The sequence below is a fragment of the Mustela nivalis genome, assembly GCF_964662115.1.
Source record: "Mustela nivalis genome assembly, chromosome: 18".
NCBI lineage: Eukaryota > Metazoa > Chordata > Mammalia > Carnivora > Mustelidae > Mustela > Mustela nivalis.
The window spans coordinates 41,599,619-41,626,096 of NC_139037.1; the positions used below are offsets into that span (position 1 = coordinate 41,599,619).

Sequence of the window (26,478 nt, forward strand, 5' to 3'; positions counted from 1 at the left end):
TAAGGCTGGCCCCGTGCAATACGTATGATCTCTGTGATTTCTCCATTTTGTGGGACAGAAAACTGAGGCATGTCGGAGAGGTCACACGGGCTGCTGAAGGTCACACAACCAGGATGGCAGAGCTCCCACCGGAAGCCAGGTTTCTCTGTCACCAGAGTCTGTGAGTCCGGCCTGCGGGTGAGGACACCATGTGCATCGTCCTCCACAGAGTCCCACAGGCCATGTGAGATCGGGAAAGGGGAGGTTTGTAATTAAACACATCGACACAAATTTGGAGGTGCCTCATACATGTGTAGGCCTGTCTCCCTGTGACCAAGTGGCCCGCTATGCCCTGGTGGCCCGCATGTGAGGGTACGAACACAGTTAGTATGCCTCGGTTTTCGGGGTTGTGTATAAGAGTGGCGGGTCACAGGGCGGTGTCCTGGACAGAATTTCTGCTTCTCTTTGTGCCCACGGCACTGTGTGCCATCCCCTGTGTCCCTATGTACACGGCGTATGGGCCTTCCCATCCCTGAAACCGTGGAGGAGGGCCGGCTGTGTGTCTGGGCTTCTGAGTCCATTTACGTGTGGTGTGTGTATTGGTGTGTTTCTGTCCCCCAGTTTGTATGTCTTCACAAGAGTGTGACCATTTGTAAGGGTGGACACGTGTGTGGCTAGGTTCTTGTGTCTGTCTACGGCATCTATCTGAATGTGTGTGTGTGTGTGTGTGTGTGTGTGTGTGGTGCACTCATGGGGGACCTCACAGTCAGCAGCAGACAACACACACACACAGAAATGTCTCAAGAGCCCTGTGGGGCAGCCCAGGTTCCCGCAGAACACTGGGGTTAGGGGTCAGTGGGCTCCTGAGCACTCAGACGGGGATAACCTTAGGAGCCGAATGGGCCCAAACCCCAGGGAGCCTCACAGAAAACCCCTGACCCCCACCCTTGCACCGCAGGGCACAAGCGTGGGTGCATGCCTGTGCGGGTACGTGTGTGCGGGCACATGCGTGGGTCCGTGATCCTGTCCTCCCTCCTGACTCGTCCCTTCTCCGGAGACGCCAGCCGCCTGCTGCTCCTCCATCTGAGCGGAGAGAGTTAACCTAATGGGCCAGGGCGGTCTGGGCTGGGGGCCGCCCCCTGGCCCCCCTCCAGCCTCGGCTCCAGTTACAGCTGCTGGTTGGGGAGGGGAAGGCTGGGGTGGGGCTGGGAGGGGAGATCGCTGAGGGCGGCCGCAGTCCAGCTCTGGGCCAGGGGGTCCAAAGTGCTCACCCCCGGCACAGCCGGACCTTTGGGGGCCTTCTTTCAGCAGGGGACAGCTTGATTGGGGTGAGCGTCCCCTGCCCTCCCCTCCAGGCCTCACCCCCTCGCCTGGCTGGGCCACCTATTTTGGGAGCAGGAGTGGCCAGCCCGTGGCTTCCCAGGCGGGCCAGACCGGAGAGGGAGGGAGTATGGTTGGGACGGTGGGGTTCCCCAGGAGTGGGCATGGGGGTCCAACGCCTCGCTCCCCTGTTGCTGCGTGTGCCCCTGGCTGGGGTGGCTTTCGGACACTCCTGTGTGTAGGTCAGATTGCGTCACAGTTTGGGGGCACTGGAAGCTCAGATGAAGAGAATCGTTTTAGTAACTGTCTCCACCCCATGTCTTGCTCCAACCAGGAGTTTGGGGAACGGGCGTTGCCTCCATTCCAGCCCCATTGCCTGTGCTTGAGTGTGTGTGTGTGTGTGTGTGTGTGTGTGTGTGTGTCCCTGCCCCTGGCATCTGTCTTCTGTCTCTCAGCCCCACTGCTCTGGGCCTCATGCCACAGGCCTGGTGGCGTCTGCCTGTGGAAGATGTCACCCAGAGGCGGGAGGAGGGGATGTTTTTCCCCCCATTCTCATCATTTCCAGAAGACGAGGAGTGGTGGCCTTTCCCACAGGGGCAGCCGGGAGCAATGTGGCAGCCGGGCCTCACCCCGGCAGGGTTGTGCGTGACCCCCGAGTGGGGGAAGGAAGGCTGTTGCCATGGTGGCCTGTGTGAGGCAAATTCCTCCAGGGTGAAGTGGGAGATATTTATACCCAGGGTCAGGCTGAGAGCTGGCCAGCGGCGGAGGGCAGGAGAGCTGGGATATTACACAGACACAGCGAGGCCGTGGTGTGCGGGCAGGTGGGCCCTCAGGTCCTGGCTGGACCATCCCTCATCCTTCACCCCTCACCGTGTGTGTCTGTGTGTCTGTCTCTTTGGCTGGCTGGGGCAAGCCATCCTGCTCTTCCCCTAGGGTAGGTGTAGGGCATCTGGGGCCTGCTGTGGGAAGGCCCAGGCCTGTGGAGGCCCCTGTGGACCGTGTGTATCTTACCCCTTGCCCTTGCTGTGTGTCGTATGACCCCCACTGTGGCTTGTTTTGGTGACACTGTGTCTGATGAGGCAGGGGGTGCCCCTGCTTCTCCCAGTGGTCAAGCTGGATGATAAACATTTTTGAAATCAAACCCCCGGACCCTGATTTAACCCCTTGGGTTCAAGCCCCAATGGTGGGGGGAATGAGGGAACACATTTCTTGACCCTTGGTGTCCCCCAGGACAATGGAGCCTCTCTACCACATCTTGGTTCTCTGTGTGGGTTTTCTCACCAAGGCCAGCGCAGGTGAGTCTGGGGTATGTAGCCTACCACTCACCTTGGCCCCAAGGGAGGCGGGGGTGGGGTGATGGGAAGCCCTTCAAGAGAACCAAGTTGGAGACTCCAAGCTAAATGAGTCAGTGGGGTACCAGGAAATTGGGGGTTTCACATGGGTCCAGTCAGAAGCTAGTATTTGGGGTGGGGGGTGATGCTAGGTCAGGCAAAGGTGGACCGTGGGATGGAGGCCCACTTCCCTCAGATGACAGAATCATTGACAACACGGGATAAGACAAGATTTGGGGGGCAGTTAGGTGCCCCCTGCCCCACCAAGACAGGGCAGATGTGGCAACTAAGACCTAGAGAGGTTGGGCAGACTGCTCAGGGTCCAGCGGTCCCCAGACTCTCAGCCCAGGAGAGTAAAGCCCCCACAAGGTCCCTTTTCACCCGTCCCTGTCCAGAGCCCCAGGAAGCATCCAACCCCTGACTTCTTTCTCTTTCCAGAAGCTCCACAGGAACACGACCCATTCACCTATGGTAAGGGAGGGAGGGGTGTCTCTCCCTGGGAGTTGGGAGGGCGTATGGCCTGGGTTTGTCCGTCCTGTCCTAGTTACTCCTCTTCTCTTTCTCCATCTCTGTCTCTCTGACTCAGTGTTTGTATCTCTGTCACTCTCCTTCTCTCTCTCTTGTCTCTCAGATCTCTGACTCTTTGTTTTGATCTCCCCTTGTCTGTCTCTGTCTCTGTGTGTCCGTCTGTTTGATCCCTCTCTGTCTCTCTGAGTCTCTTTCTCCTTTAACCTCTCAGTATCTTATGGCTCATCCTCTGCTGGGCCTCCCTTTCTCCCCTCTCTGTTCCCCTGATCCTCTCCACCAACCTCCCCTACCTCCCTCCTCCGTGCCCTGCCTACCTCCTCCCTTTCCTTCCCACCCTCTCCTCCCCCTGAACCCTCTCTTCCTTCCTTCCTTATCTTCTTCCTTCTCTCTCCTCTCCTCTCCCGATCCTCCTTGCCCCCTCCTCCCCATTCTGCCCCTCTTCTATCCTTCCTCCTCCCCTCCCTGCCCTCACTCTCCTCCCTGCCGCCCACAGACTACCAGACCCTGCGGATCGGAGGCCTCATCATCGCCGGGATCCTTTTCATCCTGGGTATCCTCATCGTCCTGAGTGAGTACCCACACCCCGCTACCTCCAGCCCCCGCAGGAGCGGGTTTTCGTCCCCGCCCCGCCCCCGCCCCGCCCCCGCCCCGCCCTCAGCCCCGCCCACTCTCCGCCCCATCTCCGCCCCTGTCCCGCCCATCTGCTCCAACCCGCCCTGTTGATGCCCCCGCCCTACCCCGCCCCCGCCCCGCCCCTGTCCCCATGACCGCGCCCCTCGCGAGCCTGAGCCGGCGCAAGAGCGCCGCTCGGTGCCCGCCTGGAGCCGAAGCTTAGCCTCGTCCTCCTCCTACCCCCACCCACAGGCAGAAGGTGCCGGTGCAAATTCAACCAGCAGCAGAGGTAAGAGGCCCCTCCAGGCTCTCACTCATCTGCTTTCGCTCTAGAGGGGCGCTGGGGGTGAGGCGGGGAGTCCATCGGACCCGCAGCCAGAGACCCTTCAGCAATTATGTATCAAGCACCTACTATGTGCCAAGCCCCAAAGCCAGGCCCCGGGGACCAAATGGTGAATAAGTAAACTGCCCTCCCTGCCTGGCTGAGCTCCCAGCCCAGTGGGGGCGGCGACCGTGGGTTCCAGCAGCCCCACAAATATAAAATCACAAAGCGTGGTAAGCGGCGAGAGAAAGAGCCACGGCGAAATGAGATCACCTCTCTCCGCGGCCCAGTTTAGCTCAGCGTCCTGTTCCTAGCCCTTTGATTCATCTTTAAATAAAAATTTAAAGCAATGTATGAATACCTTCTCCATGTTAAAACAATTATAGATGTGATTTTAAATAATAGCTAATATTTAGTCCCAGGTGCCAGATACCGATTTATTGTGAATTATCTTATTTACTCCTCACACCCCTTGTATGTGTGGTAGGTGCTGTTATTAGCCTCATTTTACTGATGAGGAAACAGAGGCACATGGAGGTGAAGTCACTTGCCAGAGATCACTCCACTAAGAGATGAGGGTTCTGGGTTTCTAGCCTAGGCTGTCTCTAGGCTGTCTGCTCTCCAGTCCTTCCGCCACCCCATCCTCCACCAACTTCCAGGCTCTTCCCCAGCACTCGGGGAGGCACTTGTCTCACCCCCTGCCACCCGCTTAAACCGCAACTGGGTGCTCCCGGTTTTCTGGCGGACCCCGAGCCTGCTCCTTGCCCATCTCTGGTCCTCAGTTCGGGGGACTGTGAAATGACGGCTGCACTGGGGGACTCATGGGGGTGGCTGCCTCTCTCCTTTTTCATCCCCAATTCCTTCTGCCAGAACTGGGGAACCTGATGAAGAGGAGGGAACTTTCCGCAGCTCCATCCGACGTGAGTCTGGGGAGACTTGGGTGTTTGGGGGTGAGGGCGGGTTCTAAGTACCCCTTTCCTGGCCGGGACAGGCACGTGGAGGGAGGGGCTTGATCTGAAACCAGAGGTACGGGAGTTGCCCTGATGCTCCCTGCTCTGCAGGAGCTGGGGTGGCCCTCCTGACACCCGAACTCTCCGTGTTCCTCCTCAGGTCTGTCCACACGCAGGCGGTAGAGACACCTGGCGCTATGGAACCCAGCCAGGTCCTGCAGCTCGGGCTGGGCTGGGGGGTGGGGAGAGGAGAAGGGGGCGAAGGGTGGGATGGGGTGGTTGGGGGGCTCTCTTGCCTCTCACGTTTTTCACCCCCACAGGATTCCCCTGGCTCCTGATGCCTCCCACCCACCACCTGTGCGCCCACCGCCCCCTGGACTGCCCTCTTCCCCAGCCCTGCTCCCACAGACTCCTCTCTGCCGCTCAGACTTCAATAAAACGTGCTTTTCTCTCTTGACAGCGTTTGGTGGATCTGTCAGTCCCTCTGCGCGGAAGCTCGGGCGCCCCCTTGGCCCCGGCAGGGGGCGCCCCCACCCTTGGGGAAGGGGCGGGGACGTCGGGAGTGGGCGGGGGCGGGGGCGGGGGTGGCCGGGACGGGGGCGGGCTCTCCGGGCCCCCATTGGCTACGGCCCCCCCCCACACGAGGGCTCCCCCCATCTCCCCCCCGACATCAGTCCGTCCAGCTTCCAGCTGCTGCAGCCGCGCCTTCACCGTCTCCGCATCCAGCCGCCCCCTGCTCCGGCCCGGCATGGCGACCCCGACCCAGGCCCCTACAAAGGGTGAGCGCCGCCTGGGGAGAGGGCGAGCGGGTTGGTGGGGAGGGTCCTGGATCTTAACGCTTAGGGGAGAGGATCTAGGGAGATTCCAGTACTGAAAAGGGAAGGGAATGGGGAAGGGGATGTCTGTTCCTTCCATGGGTGGAGGCCCCTGCAGTGCACCCCTTGGCGCCCCTCCAGGCCTCGTGGACACCCCCTCTCGGTGGTGTCGTTCCTGTGCGGGACCCGCGGTTGGAGAGCGGCAGTCCCGGGAGAAAGGATGCGCGGACCGGTAGCTATGGCAACCGGGCGGCTGGTCCTGCACAGCGGCGGTAGTGGACGCGAAGTGACGGGCTTCGAGGGTGGGAACGGATGGGTCTGCGACCACAGGGGCTCTCGCAAATTTCAGGGTCTCCAAGATGGGCAAGGTGGGGGGAGGGGAGGCATATGCCTCCCTTTTCCAGCGCGGGCTCTTATGGTGGGTGTCTCCAGAAATCCCTGACAGGCAGATTCCGCGGGAAGGAGGGAGAAGGACGGAAAGACAGGGTGTAGAGAGCTGAAGGAAGTGAGAAAAAGATGGAAAGAGACGGAAGAGAGAGGGAGATGGAAAGGAATGTGAAAAATTGAAAGCCTGAAAGAGAGAGCGAGCGAGACAGGGGACCCAGAGTCAGAGACGTGGGGGAAGACAGATAAGATGCCGAAAGAGATTGAGAGTGAAGGGGAAGGCGGAGAGCAACAGAAAAGGATGCAGAGAGAGAGAAAATCAGAGACAAAAAGAGAGGCATAGAGAAAGACACAGAGGAGGAGGAGAGATGGACCCACAGCGCGGGAGAGAGATAGCAGGAGGAGCAGCGTGGGGTGGGGCCGAGCCACTGCGGTGAGCCCCCGCTTGGGCAGGAATGGATGGTGGGACCCTCCTTTCCAGCCAGCATGCAGGGGTGTTGTCTGGTCCGGGAGGTGCACTCAGGTGTGCACACAGATGTCCCTTCTTTACCCCCATTCAGCTGCGGCGCGATTTACATCTCACGCCCCTTAACCCAGTTATGTGCCCACTTAAACACTGGCTGCCCCCTAACAGCCCCCTTTCTTGAGGTTGTCTCTGCAGAGGAACCAGGAGAAGAATGCTCTAATGGGGGTGGGGGTGGGGTTTCCATCACTGAGAGCAGGGCCAGAGGGGATGGGCCGGTGGTGCCGAGGAGCCCCTGGTGGTGAAGGGAACCCCAGTTCCACTCTGATCTCGCCTTCCCTGCCCCCTTTCCCGGCAGGCAGGGGCTGCTGCACCGAGCCATATCTGCAGAATTTGAAGCAGGGCGGGGGGGGGGGGGGCTGCAGAGGCTGGAAGCCACCCTAGGGAGAGGGGGCAGGGCTGAGCCAGCGGGCCTGGCGGGAGCCCAGGGCTTCTTTTCGCAGAGATGGTGGTTAACAGGATCGATGGCAGCAGACGGGCCGAGGTGGGAGGACAGACGCCTCAGCCCCACCCCCTCCTTTTCCCCAGTCACAGCAGAAGAGGGGACCGCAGGTCTTGGGAAACCCCGGGGGAGGGGGGAAGAAGAGCATGCTGTGTGTTGCACCACTTAAACTGATTAATGGATCAGTTGTGTGTGTGTGGGGGGGGAGTACGGGGGAGGGAAATGAGGCCTCTCCCACTCTGTCAGAAAGCAAGGGGGAGAGATGGGGGCAAACAGAAAAGGGATGCAGGAGCACAACCTGTGGGTCTGGGTCCCTATCCTTGAGAACGACCCTCCGCTTGGCCAGAAGCCAGCCCTGCAGGGCAACACTGAGAGATACAAAGGGAGCAGACGGAGCCAAGTTTGGCCCCAGAATTAGACACCTAACCCCCAGGACCCCACCCAGCCTGGGGTGCCGGGACCCATTACCTCTCTTCACCTCTGAAGATGCCCCAGTTGCCATAGCAACCACCTCCTTCCTGATGTCTCCCTGGCAACTGGCCAGGAGTGGTGCACATTTCTTCTCTTGCCTCCTGGCTCCACCCTTAGCCCAGTCTCCCCCTGAGAAACCAGATTCCTGGGGCGGCAGGGACCAGAAGAGGGACTTCTGCGTAGAGCCTGGGGCACCCAGGATGAACTAAAGAGGATTTTGGACCAGGTGCTCCCCCCGTGGGCTCCTGATGGTTTGGGAAGGCAGGCTATTTGGCAACCCAGGAGACAAAGTAGTCTAATCCAACCGCTCCACCTCTGATGGGGCTTCCTGCAGCCTAGCGGGGGCTTTCATTCATTCACCCACTTACCCACTCGTGTGTGCATTGCTTCTTTCATTCATTCCAGAAAAGTTCTTAGAAAGACTTTTATAAATGTCAGGATTAATGGCAGAGGAGTCAAGCAAACTTCCTCCCCATCTGGTGGGGGAGCGAAGACAGCACATGCGACTCTAAAATAATGTTTTTTCGTCTTGATGCTTTCGAGGACGATTTTTGCCCTATCTAGATGTTCTCCACCCTCACATTTACTTTTTTCCCTTTAAAGGATTTGTTTTTGACAAAGCTTAATTAATTAGCTTCATTTTATATCACCATCACAAATGGAAAATCAGGACTTTTCATCCCCCCCCCCTTTTTTTTTTGCCTTAAAGGCAAGTATAAACATGATTTTTAACAAGTGACTCCATGTTTCTGGGCCTCAGTGTCCTTCTGTGTGGAATAAGGGTGAAGACAGCACCCGTATCAGGGAGCAGCTGTGTAGATGGAAGTGTGTTAACACCTGTGAAGTGCTTAGAACAGAACCCGGCATGCAGTCAGTGCTATCAAATGCTGGTTAGATAGGTAAATAAAGGAGAAAACCAGATAATGTCACAAAATTCTACAGAGTTATCACTGTCTGCTGAAGGCTGGGAGCCCAAGGATGGTGTCCTCATGGGAGCTTAGCAAGGCAGAAGGTGTTAAAGACACTTCCACACCTACCCAAGACTTCCTCCTTGAAGACCGGACAGGGCACTACGAAGGAGAAACTGACACATCATGAGAAATGGTGCTATTCCGAATCTTGCCTGGGTGCCATCTGTATGTGTCAGCTAGAGTGTGCCATAGTAAAGATTTTATCAAAAATTCCAGGGGCTTCTGACAATCAAGGTTGAAGTCCCGTTTATACCATACGTCCATTGCAGGTCGACCCCGGGGGATGTCTCTGTTCACGAGAGAAAACTTCGCAACAGGGGGGCAACAGGCAAAAGGGAGCTCTTGTAAGAACATTTAAATGCTCCAGCCTGGAAGTCACCTGATGCTTCCACTCACAATTCATTGGCCAGAATTAGTCACATGGTCTCCCCCCCCAACACTCCCCACCCCCCACCCCCCAGCGTCAAGGAAGCTGCCATCCTTCCCCAAGCCTGGAAGAGAAAACTGATGACTGTACCTAGCATTGGCCTCACATTGCTGGTTCCCCTCAGCTAGTGATGCATGCTCTGCAGAATTCAGCTCTAGACAAGACAGAATGTCCTGAGAGCTGTCAGGAATGAGGGAGCCATCAAGATGGGCTTTTTGAATGGGAAGTGTGGTCTAAGCTCTTCCGAAGGGGAATATGGTTTGGGACAGGGAGGTGGGGGATGGGGAAAGGTAAATACACACACACACACATTTTATTCACACATTAACACTTCTGAAATTGGGATGAGTCTTCTAATGGGTGGGTGTGTTTTGTATGGTAGAGTTCCATACATATTCACACACACACTGAGAAAGCTATTATGAAATTAATTTTGAATCTTAAAATTGATGTCTTAGAAATAAGTCATAAAATATATATTATATGTAATATAATATAGGGTATTTTATAGGACAATTCCTCTGCATTGGATTCAGTGGCAGGAGTGAGTGGATGAGAATTATAGCCACAGTGCCTAATTTTTTGGGAGCTGTCAAATAACTGAGAAGTTTTAGGGAGTATTCAGGGGAAGCTGATACACTCAACAGTTTATCAGTGGGATTGAAGTCTGTTAACTCCAGCATCATATGCAAATGATAGGTGTATGTGTTTTTTAGGAATGAGTCCGTAGCTTGCCTCAGATTTCCACAGGCAGTTCCAGGACTGCCATGTACAGTTTGGTGGGTTGTGCACTGAACAAGGGAAGGTACTGACTAATGGTGTGAGTGGGGACTGGAATCCAGCCTATGCTCCACGCTTCAAGCCTGTGTCTTGCCATGCATGAGGCTATATCATTCAGATCAAAGGACATCTTTATCTGATTTCTACCCAGAAAATATTGGGCCAGTAGCCCCATCTGGAGTCTCAAAAATGTTAAGAAACCCAGTGTTGAAATGCGTTTTCCCTCTCTCTCTTTTCCTGTCTTCCTTGCCACAGTTCCTCAGGAACCTGATCCATTTTACTATGGTGAGTGGTAGATGTGATGAGGGTACCCTGGGGCTGGAAAGAGGGGTGGTTGCTGGTCCCCACAGGTTATTGCTGAAGTGGCTTCAGCCCTGGCAACATGATACCTGCTGGGCCACTTGCCGTGTGACCATGAGGTTTCAGTTTACATCGGCTGGGCTCAGAATTGGATTTGGTGGGATGTGGGGGGCGGTACCCACTTTGGACCTCATCTACGCTTCATCATGTCTCTGGGGTGGTACATTGTGGTCACCAGAGAAGCATACAATTCTGAGGCCAGGCTGCCTGGATTTGAATCCTAGCTTATCCACTCAATAGCTGTGTGGCCTTGAGCAAGTAACTTGTCCTCTCTGGGCTCTTCTGCAAAGAAGGGATAGTATTAGGTTCTACCTATGAGGCTTGTGGAAAGCTTTACTTGGGTGATGCCATTATATCATCCCCATGACACTGAAGCTTAAAGAAGTTACCCCCAAGTTGAGCAGACATGGCCCAGGTTCCCTTTCTAAACACCCTCTGCTCTCTCCCTTTGCTCACTTGTACTGTTCCTCCAATATGCCAAATTCTTTCCCACCCCAGGGCCTTTGCATGTGCTGTTCCCTCTGCCAGGAATGCTCCTTGTCTAGCTCTCCACACAGCTGACTAAGCTCCTTTTCCTTCTTCAGGGCTCAGATCAAATATTGACTGCTCTGCTGGGAGAGGCCCTTCCTGACTCTCTGCCAATACGAGCCACAGACACATCTAGTCATAGTCACATGGCCCAGATGTTTCATTTTATCTTGTCCCTTGTTTTGTCACAATATGAAAGCCAATTCCCTGAGGCAGAGGCCAGGACACTGCTGGTACAGAGTGGGTGCTCTATAAATTCATATTTCAATAAATACAATTGGCCCCTGAACAACATGGGGATGACGAGTGCCGAGCCTCCCATGTAGTTGAAAATCCACATGTAACTTTTGACTCCCCCAAAACTTAACTACTAATAGCCTGCTGTTAACTGGAAGCTTTACTGATGACATACACAGTTGATTAACACATATTTTGTATATTATGTGTATTATGTACTGCATTCTGGCAATGAAGGAAACTAGAGGAAAAAATGTTGTTAAGGAAATCATAAGGAAGAAGGGCGCCTGACTGGCTCAGTCAGTAGAGCATGCAACTCTTGTTTCAGGGTCATGAGTTCAAGCCCCTAGTTGGGTGTAGAGCTTACCCCCCCCCCCAAAAAAAAATCATGAAGAAGAGAAAATACATTTACAGTGCTATACTATATTTATTGAAAAAACATCACATCTAAGGGGACCTGCATGTTCTTCAAGGATCAATCATATTTACTGTGGCATTTTGGACAATAATGATTCTTATGAAGGAAAATACAGGAAAGAATGAGATTATAAAGTGCTAGGGAAAGAATGGGAAATTCCAAATAGACAAGGTTTCAGAGAAGCTTTCACTGACATTTGAATAAAGCCCAGAAATTGGTAAGGTGGGAATATTGGCGGGGAGAGAGCTTTCAGGCAGAGGGCACAGCAAATTCAAAGGCCCTGAGGTAGGACCATACCTGATCTGCTCCAGGAATGGCAGAGAGACCAGGATGCCTGGGGGAGGGGACTGAGGCAGAAAGTGGAGTGGGGTGAGGTCTGAGAAGGAACTGCAGCTTTTCCTCAGAATGCACTGGAAGCCAGGGTGGGGTGGGGACTCCAAGCTGGGGGACCCTGATCTGACTCAGGTATTAGCAGGATCCCTGTGTCTGGGGTGCGGGGAGACCACAGAGCAGGTTGCTTGCTGAGATAGTTCAGACATCTATGATCTACATCAGCCTCTATGATGTAGAGGATGGTTTTTTGTATACATGAAGCATCTAGGGAAGAGTCAGGGTAAAGAAGTCAAGGGAGCTCCTGAGCTCCTGCTCTCCATCCTCACACTAGCCCATTGGGGGAGCCCCCAGCACAGCCTGCAGCATCCCTAGACCCTGGGCCCCTGGCCAGGCAGCCTTGAAGCCAGGTTGAGGCTCCAGGGAGGGCTGAGGTGCTTCCCATGTTGATGTCCGCCATTGTCTCCCCCAGACTATGACACTGTGCAGACAGTGGGCATGACTCTGGCCACCATATTGTTCCTGCTGGGCATCCTCATCATTATCAGTAAGTGTGACCCTTTCCTGGGCTTCAGAGCGCCGCCTTGGGATCCCTGGGCACCTACAGTTTCCCTGCTGGCTTTCATCCAGACTCTTACGTCCTGCCTCGTTGTGTCTATCTGTCTCCTCACAGGCAAGAAGGTCAAGTGCAGGAAGGCGGACTCCAGGTCTGAGAGGTCTGGCAGCAGCGGGGAGAGAGAGGAGAGGGGCGGGAGCAGCCTGGGGTGCAGGGGTATTTCCCTAACAGAAGGGCTCCAGGGTCCCCCCATCTTTCCCAGAAAGCCTGTGGCTATTGGATTTCTTGATGCTTTTCTCTCTGGTCTTTGCTTCTGCAGCCCAACGTGCAAATCCTGTAAGTCGGAGCTGCCCTCCTCAGGTGAGGGGGAGGAAGGGGAATGGGGGCAGTTGGGGAAGAGGGGTGGCACTGGATGTCCCCCGAGAATGAAGCCACCCATGCATGGATGGGCCAACCGCAGTGGGAGCTGAGGCCCCTCGGATGGAAGAGGGTAACCTATGGAGTCAGTGGGGTGTGGGGAACGTCCTAGAGTCCACTGAAGCTTCCCAGAAACAAGCAGTCAAGCTCCGGGAAAGCAAGGATGAACTAATTCTCCAGGGGAGAAAGCCACAAGTCTGTGAAGAGAGGCGGGGCCACAGCATTCGGATTAGGGACAGAGCTGAGCACTACAGGAGGGGGGGGGGAAGATGGGATATTTCCCAGACCTTATTGTTCAGCTGGGAAGACCAAGGATGAAATGATCAAGAAAAAGGAAGGAGATGGGCATCTGGCTGGCTCCGTTGGTGGGAGCTTGTGACTCTTGATCTCAGGGTTATGAGTTCGAGCCCCACATTGGGGGAAAAGATTACTTTAAAAGACGGAAAAAGAAAGAAAAAGGAAGGCGGGAAGGGAGGAGAGGGGGAAGGAGGAGGGAGGAAAGGAGGGAAGGGTTTTTGGATAATTGTATCAAAATAACCAAAGCATAGAATACAGATTTTAAAAACTGATTTTGGAAAAGACAATATGGGGATGGAAGGAGTATGAGATGGAAAGTACAGGAAGGGAATAAAGTGTGAGAAGGATGGAGGGGGTGTACGTGGGGGGTGGAGAGTGGAGGGGGGGAGTACAGGAGATGAAGGGGATGGAAGAGTTGGGGGGTGGGGGGCCACAGAAGGGGTGGCAGGTGTGGAGGGGTGAAGAGTGTGGAGGGAGTGAAGGGTGGGGAAAAGGGGTGGGGCCATGGAAGGGGTGGGGGCATGGAGAGGTCAGGAGTATGAGGGTGTGGGAGTGTGAGGGGGTGAGGGGGGTGGGGAAGGAGGCGGTGCAGGTGGGTGGAAGGTGGACAGAGATTAGGATGTAGGAGGGAATAAGCTGCAGATGAGAGATTGGGACTCCTTGGGGGTGTTAATTCGAATTATGTAAAAATATCCTGACCTGTTTTTAGTGGAACTGCGTCCTTTCCAGGGACTTATGAAAATCAGAAATGGGAATCTCTCTGCCTCTCACAGAAAGGCTTAGAACTAAAAAGTGGGTCTTGGGGTACTCTGTGCTTGGGGGGATTTTGTGTGGAATTTGATGTGTTTTGTTTTGTGTTCTTTTCATGACATTTAAAAACCCTAAGGGGGGGGTGTTTGTGGATGACGGCGGCGGGGGTGGGGTGGGGTGGGTGGCGCTAGTACCTGGGGCAAGGTCTCAGAATATGCCCAGGACTGTGACCCACTCCAGTTGCCTGATGGTCCCCAGTGGGTGGGACACAGAGGAATTCCAACTGTGTCCAAACATTGGGGAAATAGGGTGTGTGTCTAGGATGGGGGTATAGGAGGAGGCTGGGGACCCAGAAGGGGCATGGAGATTTCCTTCTAGCAGGGGGGACATTCCAGAAGGTCCCAAGATGGGCCAGGGGTCTCCAGCCTCATCACAAGTATGCTCCCCTCCATGACAGTGTCCTGTGGGGCAGGACAAAAGTCACACAGGTGTCCCTAAAGGAATCATTGTGTGGGGAGGCAAAACATTCCCAGTGTTAGCTCAGGGTGACAGTTCCTGGGGGTCTGGTTTCCATGGGAGGATGGGGGAAGGGGGCACTGGTTTGTGGGAAGGGGCTGCTTGCACAAGTGCCCAGTGTGGGTGACCACAGCTCTCTGACACTGTCTCTGTGTCTCTCTTTGTCTCCACCCACCCCCCACCCCCGGTCCCCAGCCCCTGGAGGTGGTGGCGTGTAAAACCAGCCCTGGGCACCTCCACTGCTGTCCCTGCCTGAGTGCAGAAGCCTGAGGACCGGGTGGAGGCGGTGGGGACCCCAGCCTTGCGCCGGGGAGCGCTCCCCCGAATGAGCCGCCCCACCCACCCGAGGCTGGTGCGGCTGCACCCCGCTGCCCCTCCCCAGGTCTTGGCAATGACGACCCCCCAAAGAGCCCGTCTGCATCCCGGACCCAGGGACTCAGGCCTCCAGCTCCTGGAGTCCAGGAGTCCAGCCCCAGCCCCCCAGAATGCCCACGTATTACTCCCCTGCACCTCCCTGTCTCCCCTCCGAAGATCGGTTTCCTTGCACCCTTGGAGTCTCTGTCTTGAGCTTAATAAATGTGCACTTGGTTTTTTCCCCTGTTCTGTCTGTGAGTTCTCATCTGTGGGGACAAAATGGGGGAGAGGGCAAAACTGAACCTTGGGGGAACTCTCTCCCGTCCCCAGGCTTGCCACCTCCTTCTTCCTCCCCTCCCCCAGCGCCCCAGTGGCCTCCCCAGTCTCAGAGACCCGGGAGTTTCCCCTCCCGTGCTCCGCGCCTCCTCCCCAGTTGCCCCTTCCCGTCGCTTCCCCGCCGCCCCCGCCACCAGAGTAGACACCCCGCCCACCTCCCCTGCCTCCCCAAAGGTTTCCCACCCACCGAGACCTGCCGGTGCTCTCCCGCCCTCCTCCCCACAGCGGGTGGGTGGAGGCCACTAACCGGCCTCTCACCCCTGCCCCCCATCGCCCTCAGCGTCTCCCCCTCCTGCTCCCACCACGGGCTCTGAAGCCAGGAAACCCGAGAGGAAATGACTGAGCCCGTCTCGGTCCCCGCCCGCCAGCTCTCCCCTGGCCACACCCTCCGCCGGGACGCAGCCACCGCCGCTGCCCTCTGTCCACGAGGAGGCTGCCGGCTTGGGACCCCCGGCTCTGACGTAAGTCTCTCCTCCGATCCGCCTGCGCCCGCCTCCCCTCTGCTCAGGGGCCGGGCTCAGGTGCCTGGAGGACTGCTCTTTTCGTGCCTCTCTTCCTCTTTACTCATGCTCCAGTCTCCGCGCCTGCTCTTCGGGCACTACGGTGGGCTGCGGGCTGCCCGTGGGCCTCAGTCTCCCCAGCTCTCTGCCATTCCTCTCCAGTCGGGTCTCCAAGAGGTGCCCAGCATCCTGCTCTATTGTCCCTGAGGCAGTGAGGCCCCTAACACCAGCTCACTTTTTCCTTCGATCGGGAGCACATTACTCATTCTTCCTCTTTCCCCTCCTTGCTGACTCCTAGCCTCTGGGGACAGCCCCGGAGGGAGGCACGGGGCCCTCCTGATCTACTCCTGTGCCTTGTAGGCTCAGCCTTGGTGGGGTAAGTTCTTCTCTGCCCCAGGGGTGCCCCTGTGTGGTGGTTGCTACTGGAAGCCCCTTTCGGTCTGATGCTTCTTGTTTTCTTTGGGGGCCTGCAGATGGAAGAAGGGGGTGGTTGCTGGGGGCCTCCCTCCACTTCTAGAGCCCTCCTTCTCCTTGAAGCCCTGGCGGGGCTTGGCGGGGGTGTCCTTGAAGCCAGAGGTGCTTCCTCTGGGTAAAGAAGGGACTGCAGGATCCCCACTGGACCAGCATGTGTGTGTGTGGGGGGGGCGGAGGTCCTGCCTAGTGACATCATGGCTGACTCCAGCTCCTGCTCACCCCATAGATGTCGCCCTCTGGTCGCCTATGTCTCCTCACCATCGTTGGCCTGATTCTCCCCACCAGAGGTAAGGCTGAGCCCTTGTCCCCACTCTGTCCCAGGGTGCCCCACCTTGAGTACACTGGTGGGGGGTGGGCGGGCGCCCAGTGGATTTCGATAGCCTGCCCTGTGTCTCTACCCTCCTACCGAGGCAGCACCAGGAAGTGGGGGCTTGGTGGAGGGGACCGGGGTTACACCCTCTTTGGACACCTCGCACCTGGGTGGCCGCTTCCAATAAGTCTGGCCAGAGCCTGTCCTGCTGAGCATCTTCATTTCACCTCCAAGAAGAACTCACTGAGTTTGGTTTGGCTGGGAGACTGGTGTCAGTTTTCTACTGAGCAGCCAGGAACCCTAGGCTCTCAGCAAAGCCGCTCCTGGGACAGCCGGGTAATCCGGGTAATACACGATTAGGCAAAGGGGGTGAGCTGGGGCCAGTCCAAGAGTAAGAACTGTCTCAGTCCTCCCTGGGGAGGGTTTCTAGAAGACAGTACTCATGGTGGGCATTTGCAGGTGCTTTCTACATGGCTTGTGGTGCCTAGGGGAACTCATTTCAACTTAAGCCTTACCCTGTTATGCATATGGTCAGGCCCATTTTATGGATGAGGAGATCGAGGCTCTGCAAAGGGAAGTGTCGTGTGCTAGAGGCTAGAGAGCAGTGAGGCTGGGATACAACCATCTTTCTTGCCCCCAGAATTTGGGTCATAAACTGCCCCATTTGTCTTTGTTAAAATGGTTTTCATGTATTCTTTCAGTCATTCGCCAGTGCTCACTGAGCAGCTACTGTGTGCCAGGCTTTATTCTATGCATGGGAGAAGCAGCATCACATAACACAGGAGCTCACATTCTAGCTGGGAAAGACAGGCAATAAACAATCCATCAGCAAACTATATGGCATGCTAGAAGGTGGTAAGTGCTATGGAGAAAACCAGAGCAGAGTAATGAGGACTGTTTAGACGGGGTGGCCCCAGAAGACCTCGCTAGAAGGTGATATTTAGGCAGACACTCAAAGGACATGGTTGGGGTGAGCCAAGCAGGCATCTGGGGGATGAGTATTGTCCAGTGAGTGCAAGGAACAGCGCGCAGGCCAAGTGACTAGGCTGGGGTGAGCAAGGGCAGGGTGGGAAGAGGAGAGGTGAAAGGGGTGACAGGGGACCAGAGGGAGGGGAGAGGGGGACAGCCCAGGCCCCACAAGTCCTTTGGCTTGTATTAGGAGCAAGGAGAGGGCTCTGCACAAGCAACACTTTGACCTTACCCAGGGGTTGACAGGCCTCTCTGGTTGCCAGTGGGAGCAGACTGCAGGGGGCAGGGATGAAGGCAGGGAGCCCTGGGCGGGGGGGTATCCAGGCCAGAGAGGGTGAGGCTGGGCCAGGGCGGGAGCAGTGGCTGTATCCAGTTCTGGCTGCATATCAGGGAGTAGGGGAGACCCTTTCCTCTGCTGTGTCCTTTCACCCTGTTTGTAGCCCTGAGAAGCAGATTCAGGTAGTATGCCGTCTTTGCAGGTGAGACAGCTGAGGTTCAGAGAGAGGACTTCACCTGCTCCAGGTCACATAGGAAGGAAGTCGCTGGAAACAGAATTTGAGACCATAGCCCTGGCTAACTTTAGGACCCGGGCTCACGAGGCTAAATCACCTCTCCTTTCCCACAAGTCTGGGCAAGGGAGAGGAGCTGGAGAAGGAGTGCTGGGCATCAGCGTTTCTTAAAACACTTCCAGGACCATGGATGGATATCACTATTCAAATGTCTGTCTGTCTGTCTGCTGCTTCACCAGTATGTCCTGAGCAACTGCCCACAGCTTCAGAGGGGAGGGCAAGATGGAATTTTGATGAGAGAAGCGGGACAAGAGGCTCCTCTCTGACTCCTTGCCCTTGGTTTCTCAGGACAGATATCGAAGGAGGCCACAGTTTTTTCTCCAGCAGACCCAAACCAATCAAATGTTCGTGCTCTGACACCAGCCCCAGGTGAGGAAAGAGAGATAGATCTGTCAAGATCCTGTCACTGCAAATAACAACAGCCACAAAAATCTCAAGCTCTGACCGCTTAGGAATTTTGGATTTGTGCAATCAGAAAGTCTGGTGAGAGGCCTTCAGGCATGGCTGGGTCTAGGTGCTCAAATGATGCTATCAGGAACCTATCTCAGTCTCTTGGTTCTATCTTTTCTGATTTGGCTGGACGATCCTTTTATGAGATCAAGACGGCCCCTAGAGACCTGAGGCTTCCGTCCGTCCTGTTAGGAAGCCAGAGGAAAATGGATTTCCCCTTCCCCAATCCAGCAAAATTCCCACAACTGAGCATCCCTGACTGGCCTCAGGTGACAAGTCCAGCCATGAGCTGATCATTGTGGCCACAGGCCAAAGGTGATTGACCAGACCCCAGTCTCATGTTCCAACCCCAATAAGACTGGTGCCGGCCTCACTGAATGAAGTGGACCCAGACTCAGGGAATGGTGGTTCATAAGGGAAGTTCCAGGGGGCTCTTTCCAGAGGTGGCTGAGTTCTGAGTAGGGGCATATGCATCTGTGGGAGGAGAAGGCTGAAGCAGGGCAGGTGTGGGCGAGGCCATTGGGACATTAGCAAGTGGTTCGGTTAATTAAGTCATCTCAATTTTATAAAAATTGAACGGCTACAGAAATCCCCCAGTTCCTCTACCCATAGACCTTCTCCACATCTTCTCTCTCTTCTTTCCATGTTTCTGGACTCCAGATGCAGACCTAGAACCCAAGCCCACCCCTCAGATAAGCCTGCAGACTAGTGGTGAGTGGAGGAGGGGGCGGGACCGTGGGCCTGGGATGGAGCCCTCTTCTTTCTTTCCCACATGACCCTCCTGGTCCTTGGTTACTCATTTTGGTCCCCCAGCTCTGAACCCTCTGTCTTACTTTGTGGTGGGACAACCAGCCACCCACCTCCGCTTCTTTAGAAACAAATCCTTCGAAATTGTGAAAAAGAATATGCAGACTGAAAAATACAAAACCCATAAACATAGAACTAAAGCAGATCACTCTAAATCGATCCCCTGCGTAACCGGCACCCAGCTCAAGGATCAGAGCTTTGCAAACACCCCGGCAACTCCCCAGGGGCCAAAGCCATTCCTTCCTTCCTTTAATCTCTGTATCTTTTGCCTTTTTTGAGTTTTCAAGCGAGCTTTGAATTGTTTCTGGGAGTATCATTCAAAAAGTTCTCCCCGATTTTCTCCATGAATATTTAATGATACCATAGTACGTGCACACATTCTGCTTAGAAGTGATACAGATATTATAGGCGGGATGAAATCCTATGGTCCATCCCCCATTCTGTTCTCTCCCCACCGTCTCCAAGAGGCCCCCACTGCTGGCGCTGGTTGGGGAGTAGCCCCCCAGAGATGTTGGACCACAGGGGGATTGCCTGCAGAAAATATCCTGACTGGGGAGCGTGTTCCTGTGAGCTGGTCGTTTGCAAAATGATCGTTGTTCTGCAACTTGCTATTTCCCCCCATTCAACGGTATGTTTGGAGGCTCTCCCCACATTCCTGTATAAACCACTGGTCTTGTTCTTTTGCACTGCTGTCTGGTACTCCGCTTGGATGTCTGCGCGTGGTTAAGGAAAACTTGCACGTCTTGTGAACATATTAGTCTTCTCTCCTACACCCAGCAACGCAATAGGCAACCTCGTTCCCTCCTCCTTAAGCAAACCCCATCAACGCTTATGATATATTGGTCATGTTTCTATCTGACCTGCGTTCACTCACTCAATCCTCACCCAAACCTTCTGAAATAGAACAGCCTTCCTTTACAGGCAAGGAAACAGGCTCAGAATAATTCACTCAAGGTGTCACAACAAGTCAGGGACTGAGGTGGGACTGGGGGTCCCGGATGTCGGCGTTTACCCACAACGCTATGGGACAAAGAACACGAACACCGACATGTGTTTTCAAAGCCTCTTGGGAAGTGGCTGTGCAGATTCACCCTACTGCCAGCCACAGGCCAGTGTCCCCCTTTCCCACCTGCACTGTGACAGCTGCAACATGACCGTCCCTGATTTTTGCGAACCAGAGGAGGGGGAGAGGGCCCTCTGATGTTTTATGGATCTGCAAGCCCCTGTCTCACTCATTGCTCACCCTTCCCTCACTCATCTGACCTGAGTAGGAACAACACGAGAGCAGGAGGAGGAGATCCAGACCCCGAAAATGGAGTCCCAGCAACCGACCGGAGTGTACCCGCCCCTAACCACAGATCCGAGGACAGGCAAGACCAGCCCAGAAGGTATGGCCTGGGACTAGAAAGGCAACATACAAATTTTGTTTAATTCTCTATCTGGGTCAACAGTTCCCCAGGTACATTTCTCAGAGCACCTGTTTGGGGAATTGTTCATACATTTTCAAAAAACTCTGTTTTGATTTGCGGTCAAAGGTGTTTGGGAAACTCTGAGTTAAACACATTTCTTTTTGGCGGGACTTCTTGGAGTCCTATTAACACTCATTTGCAGCAAGCATCCCCTACAGGAGCTTGTTGTACACAGTGTTCTCCAAACCTGATGGACTTTTGTTTTTCAGGTTCCTTTATAGGGCTGGCACCTGGAAATGTGGATGTAGATGTTTCCTTTGTGTACCTCTTCATGTTAGAGCAGGAGCTTTTCACTTGCAAAATACTGCAAACACAACTAAAAGTAAAATAGATTTATTGGCTATATGTGTTCTGTAAAGTCCCAATATAGGATTTCAGGAATAGGTGGATCTAGGTCCTCAAGGATTGCCATCATAACTGACTTGCTCTCTCTTTCTCAGCTCTGTTGACTATGTTCTTAAGTTCTCAAGTTTCTTTTCCCCTCTTGGTGGCAAATATAGTCCTATAGTTCTATTTAAGTCATAAACCCAGCAGATAGAGCACATCTCTTTCTCACCTGTAGCCCAAGGCATAGAATTGACACTCACTGGCCAGCTGGGGTCACACGCCCACGTATGGCCTTTGGCAAGGGAGCCAGGGAAATGGATTGCTCTGACTGGTTAGACCCGAGACTTGTGCCCACTCTGGGGCTGGAGAGCAGGGTCACCCCTGTCTGCACTGCATAGACCACAGTCAGGGAAGAAGTAGTTCCCCTCAGGAACAGTGAGTCAGTTAACAGGCATGGGAAAGGACGCTGAGCTGAGGGGAAGTCAGCAGGTGGTCTCCCATTCCTGTGTGACCCATATTTGAAGAGCAGCCCCATCTGGAAGGTACCTTAGCTTGGATCATTCCCAGGCTGACATGCATGCACAGTTGTGCAGACTGGGCACTGCACAAGAGCATCACCTCCAAGGCCATGTCATTCCCCTTGTGGATTTTTATAATCTTTGTAGTTTTCCAGGGATGGCAGTGAAGCATCTGATTCTGACAGAGCCTATCTATTAAAGCAATTTTACCATGGATGGAAATAAAATGTCTTAGAGAAGAGAACTATTCTATTTTCCACCAAAATGGAGGTACGGGGATGTGTAGTGACTGTGTCCACTCTTCCCAATGGAGAAAACATTCTCACATCTCTAGATTCATTTGTTGTGAGTCCGTGTTGACCCGAGCTACTCTGTGTTATGATATCATGTTCCTGAATATGCGTGAGAGAAATTCAGTTGGGCTGAGGGGGTCATGAAATCAAGTGGTAAAAGGCATCTTAGAGCCTTGGCTCACCAGAGCCCTCCTCCCAGGGAAGAAGGAGCTTGGGTCACATGCTCCCCCTTGTGGCCTGTGTTACAATAGAACCAGATGGACTGGGTAAAGCGGGAGCAGGCCCTCCCACCCCAAAGAAAGGGGAAGCTGCTCCTAGGAGGAGAGCCAGCTCTAGGGTGACAGCAGCAGAGGAGTTTGCTCTGTGGCAGGCACTGTGCTAAGCTTTCCCATGTTAACTCATTCAGTGCTCATGGCCCCCTGCGTGGTAGGAACTGTCAAAACCTCATTTTACAGGAGGGCAACTGGGGCTTAGAGAGGTTCCTCTGCTAGCCACACAGCCCAAAGCTGCAGAACCAGAATGTGAGCCCAGGCTCTCTAGGACCAGTGTGTCTGAGCCCCGCACAGCACACAGTCCTTTACGTTCTCTGTGGTTTCCATGTGTCTGTCCTTGCTGCCAGTCTGGCTTGAGCCTTCCCTTGGCCAAGGCTTTCCCAAACATCTCGTGACCCTTGCCTGTCGGTTCATACTTAAGAAGTGAGGTGGTGGGGCAGCTGGCGGGCTCAGTCTGTTAAGCGGCTGCCTTGGGCTCAGGTCATGATCCCAGGAAGGGAAGTCATTGTGCCTTGTCTCCTCCACAACTCATTTCTGCCCTCTGCCACCATCTAGCCACACCCTCGGCTGAACCCAGTAAAGGCACAACGGTCTCCAAAAGGCAGTCTCCAGGCAAAGGCGGCAGGCCAGACCCTATCCTCGGGCCGACTGGTCAGTAACTCCCTTCCCAGACTGGAAACAGGAAATTTCCTATACCCTGTGTATTTCTAGCACCTGGAACCATGCCCAGCATGAAATAGTCCTCCGTAAACATGTGTTGGGTGGATACATGAGTTCAAGGCTGGAAGGAGGGGGTTATAAGGTAGGCGTCCAATAAATGTCTGGATAGACAAACGAATCCATGAATGATTGCCCAGTGCAAACCACCGTGATGTTCACTGGCTTAAAATAACAACCATTTATGTAGCTCCCAAGGTTGCAGTTTGGAGATTTCATCTGGGCTCAGTTGAGGGGCTCTTCTGGTCTCAGCTGTACTTACTGATGCTTCTGAGATCAGTTTAGGGGTCAGGAAGGGAGCTCTGTTTCAGGGATACCTTGATCTGTCCCTTTGTGGCCTTATCTTCCACTTCCTGCCCAGCCAGCCCCACTGAAGGGGTAGAAATGATTGGTCACATAGAGAGTTCATTCATTTATTCAAAACACATTGACGAGCACCTGCTGTGTTCTAGGTATCAGAGAGATAGCAGTGAACAAAGCTGACAAAAATCTCTTCTCTTGGGAAATCTCTTCCCCATTTTTGTGGGGGATAGAGACACTAATAAGAGTTATAAGAATTATCTATCAGGTAGTTTAAAGCTGCTATCAAGAGAAATAAAGTAGCATTATGGGCAGAGGTGACTGGAGGGCTGGGGAGACCTCTCTGAGAAGGAGCTGAGGGGGAGTCATGTGGATGTCTGGGCAGGGGTGTTGCAGGTAGAGGCAGCAGCCAGTGCAAAGGCCCTGAGGTGAGAGGGGCCTTGTCCAGCCGCTAGTGGGGTGGCCATAGAGGTGAGCGCTGGAGTGAGGAGCTGAGGTAGAGAGGAGGTGGGAGCCATGTAGTGCGTTGTATGAGGCTTTGGTTCTAAGCATCCCAAGGCTGAGGCCCAGGTCCTCCTCCCTCCCTCCCTACTGTCTCCGTCATTCACTGCTTCACTCCACAATTTTTGTTGAACACTGACTTGCTCCCTGTCTGTCCCCCCAGGTTCCAGTGAGGACAACCCCTTCTCCTATGGTAAGTTACCCATGGGAGGAGTGGGAAGAGGCAGGGAGGGAGGCCCCTCTTGTCCTACTCCACTTTTCTCTCTGCAGATGAATACACTCTCCGGAAGCGGGGGCTGCTGGTCGCAGCTGTGCTGTTCATCACCGGCATTGTCATCCTCACGAGTAAGACTCAGAGCTGGGGGAGGCCCCAAGCCTGGGAGGGAGGAGGCTTCAGCTTGGACTTTGACTCAGGGGATCAGTTCTTGAAGCCCCTCCTCCCTGAGACAGAGTTGTTTTAAACAGGTCATATTAGCTACATGTCTGGAGAAACCACACTGGAAGAAGTCAATGGCTTAAAATGATCACCATTGACTTAGCCCAAACATGCCCTTAGAGATGTAGGCTGAGCTCAGCTGGGTGGTTCTTCTGGTGGCAGCAGGATGGCACAGCAACGGGGAGGGGCAGCTGTGTCCCCACAGCCTGGAGAGGTGACAGGGGGGAGTGGTGGTGCCAGGGACTAGTGGGAGACAGAACTGCAGATGGGGCCACTCGCTTGGGTCGTGGCTCCGTGGCTCCAGGGAGAGGTTTCCAGCCTCTGCATGCCCCTGCCCTCCATCCCACCAGGAGGGAGCAGAGGGGGAAGGGATCTGAAACCCAAACCTCTCTCTCTGGCCACGGCCTCCCAGCCAGGGCTCAGCTAGGTGACGAGGGGCCAAGGGGTTGCCATCTCTTGGGGGTTGGGGACAGCGTTGCATGGAGCCCAGCATTGTATAGGGAATGGGGGCAGAGAGAGAACAATGAGCAGAAAAATGAATTTTTAAAATGCTGCAGATGAACTAAAACACACAGGCCGCCCGTTCACAAGCTCTGCGTGAAGCCATATAGCTTACATCAAGTGTTATTGCCTCTCTTGCCCAACTTCCCCATCAGGAAAGCACACACAGCCACATCCTTTTCTGTCTGAGGTGGGAGGCAGAACACTAGCAGTGGTGAGAAGAGATGGCGGGTGCCTCCTGCCCCCCACCGAGTCCAGGACTTGAGAAACACTGTCTCTGCCATTTGTTGATCCTGACCTTGTGCTGGAGCCTGTCCTCACCCTTCTCCTCCCGCCATCCCCCACCCAGACCGCTGTGGGAAGAGTGAAGCTCAGAGAACTAGGGGTGTGCCCAAGGTCATGCAGCGCCTGAAAATCAGGGAAGGACTGGACCGAGGTCTGTGTGAGGGCAGAGCCTGAAAGTTAGCTCTGGGGCCGGCAGTGGTTCCGGGGACAGTCATCTGTGGGTACCTACTCTGTGCCTATGCTGTGCCCGGTCCCCACCCTTGGGGAGCTCACATCCAGTGGGGGGATGACAGTAAACAAGCGAGTGCATTAGTGAGCAGAGTGGACATTGCCAGAAGGAAAAAAAAGCAGAATAACAAGCCAGGAGGGATGGGAAGAGACACTCCTGCTAAAGAGATAAAGTCAGAACAGATTCTTGATGATGAGAAAGACGATTTGAAAAACAGGTAAAGGGAGCAGCAAGTCCAAAGCAGGAATTAGCTGAGCATGTTGCAGTAACCACAGGAAGAGGCCGGGGTGGCTGGGACTGTGTGAGCCTGGCGGGGAGTAGAAAGAGGTGAGTAGGCAAAGGTGGCAGCTGGAGACTTGTATTCTGGAATCCTCCCCCTCATTCACTTTTGGTCTGGCCCCCTGACCTCCACTGTTGTCCATTAAGCCCACCTGTCTCCTTCTACCTCAGGGCCTTTGCACTGGCTATTCCCTCTGCCTGGAACACCCTTCCTCTAGATGTCCACGTGCCCCCCCCCACCTCTTTCAATGTGCTCAAATGTCACCTGCTCAGTGAGGCCTCTCTAGTCAATGCCGTGAGGATGGCGCCGGCCCCTGGGCCTCCCTGCCTCCCTCCTGGCTTTAGTTTTCTTCTGAGCCCACATCACCATCTGATATCACTGTCCATACACTTGACTTAGTCATTTTGCTCATTGTCGGTCTCCCCGACTACTAGAAAGTTAGCTCTCGCAGGGCAGGGATTTTATCCATTCCTGTCCCCAGCTGTGCTCCCGGTGCCAAGATCAGAGCCTGGCACATAGTAGGTGTGCAGTAAAAATTTACTGAATGAACGAATCACACACAAGCTCAGAGGGGTTTTCAGGCTCCTCTGTGTGTGTGGGAGGCTGTTTGCTTGGGGCCCTCGCACTCGCTCTTTTCCTGTGTGCCCCTCATCTCTGGCTCAGGGTTGCCCTGGAGCTTCCTGAGGGACAGGGTCAGCAGGCCTTGACCCCTAGCAACCAGAGCATACGCGATAATCACTGTTGTTCCAACTCATGACTGATGCCTTTTCTTTACCCACAGGTGGCAAGTGTAGGCGGTTACCCCAATTATGCCGGAATCGTAACAGGTGAGACCATTGGAAGTAGGGGCCGGCAACTGAATCGATGGGCACCCCAAGACTGAGTCCCCACCGGCTCACCGTGCCCAGCCACCTCCCTCCCCTCGCGAAGCCTACAGAATAGTCAATAAAGCCCAGCCTGAGAGGGAAGACCCGGATGGAGCCAAAGCCGGGGCTGATGGCCCAAGGCCCCTCCCCTCCCTACCCTGCCCACCCAGAGGGCTGCCCAGCTCCCTGGGCACTGCTCCCCAAGTTACCCATTGTGTTCAGATGAAAAGTAAAGCACTGTGGTCCTTGCCCATGGCCTCTGATCATTCGTGACTGGGGAGTGGAAAAAAGCAGCTGGGACTGGGGATGGGCCCCCAGAGGAGTGAAGGAAGGGGGCCACAGACTCAAAAGCCAAGGCAGGGAACCCAGAGAACACAGCCTGGCTGGTGTGAGGCAGCAGGGATGGGAGGGTAGGCCGTGGGGACTCTGGCTGGTGGGAGCATCAGCACTG

General features: G+C 54.7%; 3 protein-coding genes across 13 annotated transcripts; all 3 read left to right on the forward strand.

Moving 5' to 3' along the window:
* Positions 1-1,131: 1,131 nt before the first annotated feature.
* On the forward strand, positions 1,132-5,499 carry FXYD1 (FXYD domain containing ion transport regulator 1). 2 transcript variants are annotated; one of them, XM_082708696.1, is made up of 8 exons: positions 1,132-1,307; positions 2,530-2,594; positions 3,069-3,101; positions 3,652-3,726; positions 4,023-4,059; positions 4,963-5,012; positions 5,203-5,254; positions 5,363-5,499. In XM_082708696.1, the coding sequence occupies exons 2-7, from the start codon at positions 2,534-2,536 to the stop codon at positions 5,223-5,225; spliced, it is 279 nt and encodes a 92-aa protein (XP_082564822.1). In that variant the 5' UTR covers positions 1,132-1,307; positions 2,530-2,533; the 3' UTR covers positions 5,226-5,254; positions 5,363-5,499. The 2 variants fall into 2 exon arrangements, with proteins under 2 accessions (XP_082564822.1, XP_082564821.1); XM_082708695.1 differs by lacking the exon at positions 1,132-1,307 and adding an exon at positions 1,993-2,120.
* A 208-nt stretch (positions 5,500-5,707) lies between these two features.
* Positions 5,708-14,863, forward strand: FXYD7 (FXYD domain containing ion transport regulator 7). Of its 2 annotated transcripts, none has more exons than XM_082708698.1 (6): positions 5,708-5,821; positions 10,111-10,140; positions 12,201-12,275; positions 12,402-12,435; positions 12,604-12,644; positions 14,460-14,863. In XM_082708698.1, the coding sequence occupies exons 1-6, from the start codon at positions 5,791-5,793 to the stop codon at positions 14,480-14,482; spliced, it is 234 nt and encodes a 77-aa protein (XP_082564824.1). In that variant the 5' UTR covers positions 5,708-5,790; the 3' UTR covers positions 14,483-14,863. The 2 variants fall into 2 exon arrangements, with proteins under 2 accessions (XP_082564824.1, XP_082564823.1); XM_082708697.1 differs by having other exon boundaries at positions 12,402-12,444; positions 14,460-14,611.
* On the forward strand, positions 12,604-26,278 carry FXYD5 (FXYD domain containing ion transport regulator 5). Of its 9 annotated transcripts, none has more exons than XM_082708689.1 (10): positions 12,604-12,620; positions 15,235-15,415; positions 16,155-16,215; positions 18,065-18,145; positions 18,887-18,937; positions 20,305-20,421; positions 22,468-22,563; positions 23,594-23,623; positions 23,701-23,775; positions 25,943-26,278. In XM_082708689.1, the coding sequence occupies exons 2-10, from the start codon at positions 15,290-15,292 to the stop codon at positions 25,990-25,992; spliced, it is 687 nt and encodes a 228-aa protein (XP_082564815.1). In that variant the 5' UTR covers positions 12,604-12,620; positions 15,235-15,289; the 3' UTR covers positions 25,993-26,278. The 9 variants fall into 9 exon arrangements, with proteins under 9 accessions (XP_082564815.1, XP_082564814.1, XP_082564812.1 ...); XM_082708693.1 differs by lacking the exon at positions 12,604-12,620 and adding an exon at positions 15,753-15,830 and having other exon boundaries at positions 15,150-15,415; XM_082708688.1 differs by lacking the exon at positions 12,604-12,620 and having other exon boundaries at positions 15,090-15,415.
* Positions 26,279-26,478: the final 200 nt, after the last annotated feature.